This window comes from Aptenodytes forsteri, unplaced genomic scaffold (assembly GCF_000699145.1).
Source record: "Aptenodytes forsteri isolate BGI_AS27 unplaced genomic scaffold, ASM69914v1 Scaffold578, whole genome shotgun sequence".
In the NCBI taxonomy this organism is placed as follows: domain Eukaryota; kingdom Metazoa; phylum Chordata; class Aves; order Sphenisciformes; family Spheniscidae; genus Aptenodytes; species Aptenodytes forsteri.
In genome coordinates, this window is record NW_008795139.1 from 192,040 (window position 1) to 199,118 (window position 7,079).

The 7,079-nt window shown below is 54.5% G+C and overlaps 2 protein-coding genes across 2 annotated transcripts; one reads left to right on the forward strand and one right to left on the reverse strand.

The window, feature by feature from the left end:
* Nucleotides 1-1,866: 1,866 nt before the first annotated feature.
* LOC103898256 (heat shock transcription factor, Y-linked) lies at nt 1,867-3,688 on the forward strand. Its single transcript, XM_009278484.2, has 2 exons — nt 1,867-2,409; nt 3,077-3,688. The coding sequence occupies exons 1-2, from the start codon at nt 1,900-1,902 to the stop codon at nt 3,575-3,577; spliced, it is 1,011 nt and encodes a 336-aa protein (XP_009276759.1). The 5' UTR covers nt 1,867-1,899; the 3' UTR covers nt 3,578-3,688.
* Nucleotides 3,689-4,901: 1,213 nt separating this feature from the next.
* Nucleotides 4,902-6,559, reverse strand: LOC103898257 (hyaluronidase-1). Its single transcript, XM_009278485.2, has 3 exons — nt 5,657-6,559; nt 5,440-5,529; nt 4,902-5,350 (listed from the first exon to the last, which is right to left on the reverse strand). Exons 1-3 carry the CDS (start codon nt 6,554-6,556, stop codon nt 5,033-5,035), a joined length of 1,308 nt encoding a protein of 435 aa, XP_009276760.1. The 5' UTR covers nt 6,557-6,559; the 3' UTR covers nt 4,902-5,032.
* Nucleotides 6,560-7,079: the final 520 nt, after the last annotated feature.

Sequence of the window (7,079 nt, forward strand, 5' to 3'; positions counted from 1 at the left end):
TGTGCCCCCTCCCAGCTTCTTGTGCACCTCCAGCCTGCTCAGTCGGTAGAGCATGGAAAACTAAAAAGTCCTTGGCCAGTGTAAGCATTACCTAGCAACAACTAAAACATCTGTGCGTTATCAACTTTGTTCTCACCCTAAATCCAAAACACTGTACCAGCTACTAGGAAGGAAATTAACTCTATCCCTGCCGAAACCAGGACAGATGCTCAGTTCAGTTAATGGATTGAGATAACATAAATTTCTGTGCCCAGCAGAAGCCTCAAACCAGCCCCTAACGATGCACCAGATATTCAGAAGCTGAACACTTGAAGGATAGTAAATGACTAAAAGCTCCAAGCACACAGCTGTGATACCTTCTAGGCATAAAGAGGACTTGAAATTCATAGTCGCGTTCTTTGTGTGAATAGCAAGGTGAACTTTGCTTTCAATTTCAGCATTTAATACATGGCAAACATCAGATTCTCTGTAGCTGGGGAGGAACACATTTGAGCGTTCATTAAGTTGAATCGCATACCACATACAAAAAATACTGAGATAATATTGTTTCCAACATTCACACCCAACATTTACCAAGCTATCTCTATAAGAATAAGATTAAGCAATTAATTCTGGGCCAAAATTCAATTATGGCTAATTTTTTCAGGGGCCGCCAGCTTGGCAAAGAGCTTGGTAATAACCCAGTACATGTTTCTGAAAGCCGTGACTGGGGAATCCAGAGGTCTAACCATGTCTCCACTGGTACCTTCTCAGATCCTTATTCAATATAATAAAAAGAAATGAACAAGTCAGCTGTAGTAACTCTGCAGAAATCAAATGCTGGTTATTGCTGGGGCCCAGTACGAGTGCTGGGGGTACTCACAACCCCAAGTTATTCTAGCAAGGTCGTTGGTGTTAGTAACTGCTTTTTGAAAGACATTTGTGCCCCGGAGAGAGAGCATCTTGAAAACGGATGTTTGGAAATGTTTTCGTGGTCATAGGGTTTTGTTGCCAAAACTGATGCAAGTGTGTCACCTATACAAGCTCTACTGCCTGTACACTTAATGGCTCTGCATTGCACTAGCCCAGTGAGAAGGCAGGAGCTGACGGCCACCCTGTCCCCAGGAGAGAAGAGAAATAGCAAGTCCCTGCCGAGCGGTTTCCCTTCCTCCTTTCTTTCTGCTCTTCAGAAAGAGCTGTCATCCTGCTCTGGCTCTGTATTGCAATGCCACTGGAAAAAGTGGAGGACTGGAGGAATTCTCCTCCTTTTCTCCAAGGCTTTCCCTGTGTCTTGGGCTACCTTCTCCTGCGCCTGGCAGAGGCTTCTTCCTACACGCTTGCTGCTGCTCTTTGCGTTTAGGTGAACGCAAACTTTAGGCGGCTTTAACAGCTTGGATGATGTTTCTGTACAGTCAGCATCCAGCAACAAGACAACAGAGACTATAATGACATTTCTGCAGGTGTCAGAGGTGCCCAGCTGGAAAACTTCAGAAACAGGGCACTGGGATGCCCAACGCTGCAGCCGTCCCTGCTCCTCCCTGCCGACCCACTCCTGGGTGCAGCCGGACACAGCACCATCCTCTCATTGCCTACAGCCGTTCAACACAGCTTTATTGACTTCTGGGCTCTGGAGTCCCACCATCGGTGGCTCTAGGAGTGAAAAGCAACAAGTGCTCTTCAGCAGTATCTCCTCTGGCTGCTCCCTTCTGCCAGGGCACCGTTGTCAAACATCACCATGTTGTCACACTGTGATGTCACCGCTATGTTGCACCAGCATCACAGTGACATGTCAGAATGTCCCATCGGTACCCACAGTCAGCCAGCGCCAGTTGGTCTTTGCTTGCTGACTGGCAGGACAAGGCCTGGCCGTCCAGGGCGATGGACAGCGAGGGAAACTTCGGTCCAGCCGGGACACAAGAAATGAAAAGGGAGCCATCTCCGGCAGAAACACCACCCCTTTCTGCTCCGGACAAGCTGGGGCAGTCGGCAGACACAATTTCTCCTGGCCGTCCTGGACAGGGGGAAAGCGCACCTGCACAAGAGGGAAAGGAGGAGCGGGATGTCCAACCTGGCAGTGACGGACACGAGACCAAACAAGTCCCTCCTGTTTCCAACAAGAGTGTGGACAAAGCCAGTGGATTCTCATCCCTCTGCTTTCCACAGAAGCTTTGGAAAATGGTGGAAAGCGACGAGTTTCGGTCCATTTGGTGGAGCGAGGGTGGAAGATGCGTGGCCATCAATGAAGAACTCTTCAAAGAGGAGGTGCTGGGCAGGGAAGGACCTCTGCGGGTTTTTGCCACGCAGAGCATGAAGAGTTTCCTTCGACAGCTGAACCTCTATGGATTCACCAAAATACAACGTGATTTCCGAAGATCTGCCTCCCTGCCCGAATTCCTGGCAGAAGAAGCAGCAGCTTCTGCTCACAACCAGGTACAGCAGTTGCTCTGCACATCAATTAATGCTCACAATAGTCTTGGGGGAGAGATGGACCTTCACACCAAATAAGGCCTTGCAATACAGGAGATGAGGATGGTAGCGAGCGGTCTGGTTTTAATTTCCTTCTCAGGTCATTTTCAGGAAGGTTTGAGTTAGTCTTTCTGACTAGTAGAAACACAGCTAAAATACAGTTTAGTTATGTCCACTGAGTTTGATCCCGTTAAATGGAAAGACAGGCTCAGCGTAGCCTGATTTCTTGTAATGTCTTTGCTACTTGTCTTGCTGTACCAAATCTGAAACCTTCCTGTGGCATCTGCTGAATGCCGAGAAGATACATCTAAGGACCATAGTATTACCTGCATGCTCATATCCACACTGAAGTTGCTGAAAAGTTGTGGTATTTGGCTTTTGAAAGCAGTTCTTCAGCTTTTGAAAATCCTATGCTGCTCTGCTCCCAGACGGCAAAAACCCAGGGATGACGATGACTGAACAGAACCGTCACATAACGCTTTAGGCTGAGCTTTAGGTTTCAAGCTCCCCTGAGAGTCCGTTTCAATATCTATGCTCATCTTTTGCAATTCAGAGTCTTAGTTCTCATAGCTTGGGGTTTTCCAGTCTTGAAATGGTGTCAACTAACTCTTCCCCTTTGCTTTTTTTTTAGGTACTCTACTACTATAACCCCAACTTTAACAGAGAGCATCCCCACCTGCTGGAAAAGTGCAAGAGGAGAGCTAGCCTCAAACGGAGAGCCCCAGATGCACCGGAGATGAATGAAGAGCTCCCCTCCAGAAGCCTAGGTGGTCAGCCTGCAGGGGACACGCAGGTGTCTCCACCCGGGATGACCGCACCCACCAAGCGACGGGCTGAAGCACCTCCCAGCCTCAGCAGCCCTTGCCCATCTCCACCGGCAGCTGCTCCCATGCTTCCAGGGCCTGCCGGAGCAGCAGGCAGCAAGAGGTTCACCCCTCTGGCCATCTTCTTTCTAGCATCATCCAGCAGCCAAACCCTGGATAGCTTCCAGAGTGCTGCTCATGCTCCTCCACTATCTGCAATGCCTGCGCTGGCAGCAGCCTCAGCTCTGCTGAGGCCAAGGCCACCCCACTGCCCCACCTGCACCTGCAGCCCCAACCCTGCAGATGGACCCCAGTGTGGCACACCCTAGAGAGAGCTCAGAGAGTTGGCAGCAAGTCAGTAGCGTCTAATTAATAGTGTTGTTAATAGAGTTGGTAAGAAACAGAGCCTAATAGTGTTGGTAATAAACTGTTTGGATGATAAATCTTTTCCAGTTGTCCTGTCCTCTCTGCACAGCACAACCCCAGGGTGAGTTCCCATTTCACCACCCACAGACCAAGCAGAAGCAACTGATCTGCCACCAGCTGAACCATTTCTGGTTTCCTAGCACTAGAGAATAAAAGGCAGGATGAGGGTTGCATGGTGCCTGCATGGGGGATGCTCTTCCCCATGACATCTATGAATGAGAGGTCCTCTCTTCTGCAGAGACATTCTCCCAAGGCCACGCCAGGAGACCAGGAGCTCACAAGACCTGGGACTCTTCAGGTGACACGGCTGGGCCATAGAGCCATGGCTCAGCTTTTACCAGGAGGAGACAACCCATTACCCAGCAACTGAAGGAAGAACCTCTGATAAGAGCATTTACCAAGGCTCAGTTTAGCAAAGAGTATTTAACTGAAGCATCTAAACTAGATGCTGCTTCATGCTGCCCTTCCTTTTTACTGAGCAGGGGGTTCATTTCGTGGTGAGAGCTGGCTTGTCACACATGCTGCGGAGGACGGTCTGCGCTTTGCAGTGGTTTACGTTAACCAGCATAAGAAATAAGGGTGCAAGTTTGTAAGTCCCCAGTAAACATGCAGTGCTACACAGCACAGTCCCATCACGGAGAGATTGCCCAAATTAGGGCCTAAGATCGGAGAACTGAGTATGTGATTCCCCCACCCCAAATTGAACATCCAGATGAAGATGCCAACATCTTCATCTAAGCTGGACTGGGGAAGCAGTCTTTCATCTCATGCCTTCTCCCGATTGCTTTAAAATAGGCATTGCTGAGCCAGCAGCATGGGTTACAGAAATCGGTATCTTTCCAGGGCTGAACCGGTTTGCGTAAAGTAATCCAGGAGAAAATCAAAGTGGGGATACTGGCTTCACACTGCAGCCCTGCATTCCTGGGGAGGGGCAGGGGTCCCGCGTGCCTCCGGCCACAGCTGCACAGGCACGTCTTTTCACCCCTATCGCCTCCGCTCGCTGGCCACTCCCCATCATTCCCCCTTTGCTCATCCTCTTCCCCCGTTATCCCCCTTCCTACGTCTTTTCCCATAAATTTTCCTCTTTTTTTCTGGCTTCTCTGAGGCGTTACACTCCCAGACCCCCCGGCCCAATGCACAGCCCTTGGCAGCATCGCAAGGCACTGCCGGTGTCGTCGGGGGACCCTCCCACCCCAAAACATGCCACAGCGGAAGACAAGGAGACGCTTGCGGGTGCCTACTGGTTTTATTAGCATCCCCACAGTCAGGTTCCTAACCCCACGGCGAGGGTGCTGGGGCGCAGGGTGGTGTCACCCTGCCTGCCCAGGTGTCCCCGGGGTGTGTGTGTGGGGGGGAGGTCACTTGGCGAAGCCCTGGGTGTCACAGCGGGGTCCCTGCCACTTGTCGTAGCACTGGCAGGTGAACTCCTCGGCCAGCCGGGAGACATCGTCACCGGACTCCAGGTTCTGGGCCACAAGCCAGGGCTTGCCGACTTGCAGGTCGATGGTGAAGCGGAAGGGGTCGAGGTGGAGGAAGCCCTGCTTGTTCTCCTGGCGCACGCAGCGGCCCTGGCCAGAGCACAGGCTCTGGCTGCACATATCAGCGCTGGCCGTCACGTTGACGATGTAGTGGCCCAGGGGCCCCTCCAAATAGCCCTTCAGCCTCAGGCACATCTCCTGCAACAGTACGTGGTGTCACAGCCCTGTGCGGCTGGGGAATGGGGGGTTCCCGCGGCCAGTGGCGCGGTGCCACCCACTGCACTCACCTTGGAGGTGCTGTAGTTGAGGCTGCCCCAGAGGATGATGCCAGCAGCGCCCTGAGCCGCAGTCTCCCCGATGGTGTTCATCAGGTCCTCCTGCACCCAAGGGGAGAGGAGAAGTCAATGGTGCCCAAAGACCCGACATCGCCCCGGCAGAGCTAAAGACTCCCTGGCGCCAACCCATCAGCCCAAGACGTGCCCACTGTCCCCACATCCCCAGCACCTGGGAGAGGAAGTCGACGGTGCAGTCGAAGGCGATCTGGGAGTAGGGCAGGACGGGGATGCCATCATTGAGGATGCCACGCTGGACGGCGAAGGCCTCGGCCACGCGGTGCCGGACGTAGGCGAGTGCCTTGTTGGTGCCGTTGAAGCGAGGGGGCAGGTAGATGCTGGGGTAGAGCGCCCGGCTGCTCTCCCAGAGCCACCACAGCTCCTTGTTCCTCTGCTGCTCCACCACCGGGCACGTCCCGGTGTAGGGCAGGCTGTCAAAGTCATTGTTGTAGCAGTTGGGGAAGCCGTAGAAACCCCAATAGCTGTCGGGACGGAGGGTCTTGCCCAGCTGCAGGGTCTGCTCCATGAAGTTGCGGGCGCTTTGCTCAAACTGCCGCTTGGCCATCTCCTTCACCAGCTTGGGGGGCCACTGTGGGTGCTGCTGCCGCACCAGCTCCTCTGACTTCTGCCAGTAGATGTCCATGGAGCCCCAGTTGCGGATCCACAGCGGGCGCCACTTCTCCCAGTCAATGACGGACAGCCCGCTGTAGGCAGGGCTGGGCAGGATGACCTCAATGTCCCGGGTGGCGTGGTGGAGGTGGGCCTGCAGGCTGGCATTTTGGGGAAGCCCCCCATTCACTGGCATCCTCTCGGATGTGTAGTAGGGGAGGAGCCCCAGTTCCTTGCTGTAGAAGAGGGTGATGTCCTGCCCGATGAAGGACTGCTGGTCGTTGGCCAACACATCAAAGATCTCCAAGTTGAGGGTGACATTGTACTTCTTGGCGCAGCGCTCGGTGGGGATGTTCCAGATGGTGACGAAGGGGCGGTTGACGAGGACGGGGCCAGGCCCGCCGGCGTGGGCCGGGGCAGGCAGGAGCAGCAGAAGGACCCAGCAGGGCCACCCCGATGCCATGGTGCTGGCAGGCGCAGGATGGGTCCCGGAGCTGCCTGGGGAGAGCCGAGACGGGTTGAGACCTGGGCAGACCTCAACGCTTTTATCCCCAGCCCAAGCTGGGGCCAGCATTAATCCACACCCTGGTCCCCGAGCGGTGCCAGTCACCCAGGGTCACCTCTCCCACCTCCTCAGTTGACGTCCCCAAAGTTATCAGCAGCTGGAGCCCAGCACGGCAGCCACGCAGGGGGGAGGCAGCGTGCCAGCCCCGGCTAATGGCTGGGAGACGTCGGGGGACTGCTGGTCGTTGGCCAACACATCAAAGATCTCCAAGTTGAGGGTGACATTGTACTTCTTGGCGCAGCGCTCGGTGGGGATGTTCCAGATGGTGACAAAGGGGCGGTTGACGAGGACGGGGCCAGGCCCGCCGGCGTGGGCCGGGGCAGGCAGGAGCAGCAGAAGGACCCAGCAGGGCCACCCCGATGCCATGGTGCTGGCAGGCGCAGGATGGGTCCCGGAGCTGCCTGGGGAGAGCCGAGACGGG

Bases quoted from the DNA above. Each gene is read 5' to 3' on its own strand.
- LOC103898256 (XM_009278484.2), top strand. From the start codon at position 1,900: ATGAAAAGGGAGCCATCTCCGGCAGAAACACCACCCCTTTCTGCTCCG. The intron at 2,410-3,076 runs GTACAGCAGTTG...CTTTTTTTTTAG, and splicing joins CAGCTTCTGCTCACAACCAG to GTACTCTACTACTATAACCC.
- LOC103898257 (XM_009278485.2), bottom strand. From the start codon at position 6,556: ATGGCATCGGGGTGGCCCTGCTGGGTCCTTCTGCTGCTCCTGCCTGCC. The intron at 5,530-5,656 runs GTGCTGGGGATG...CCTTGGGTGCAG, and splicing joins CCGTCGACTTCCTCTCCCAG to GAGGACCTGATGAACACCAT. The intron at 5,351-5,439 runs GTGAGTGCAGTG...GTACTGTTGCAG, and splicing joins TCAACTACAGCACCTCCAAG to GAGATGTGCCTGAGGCTGAA.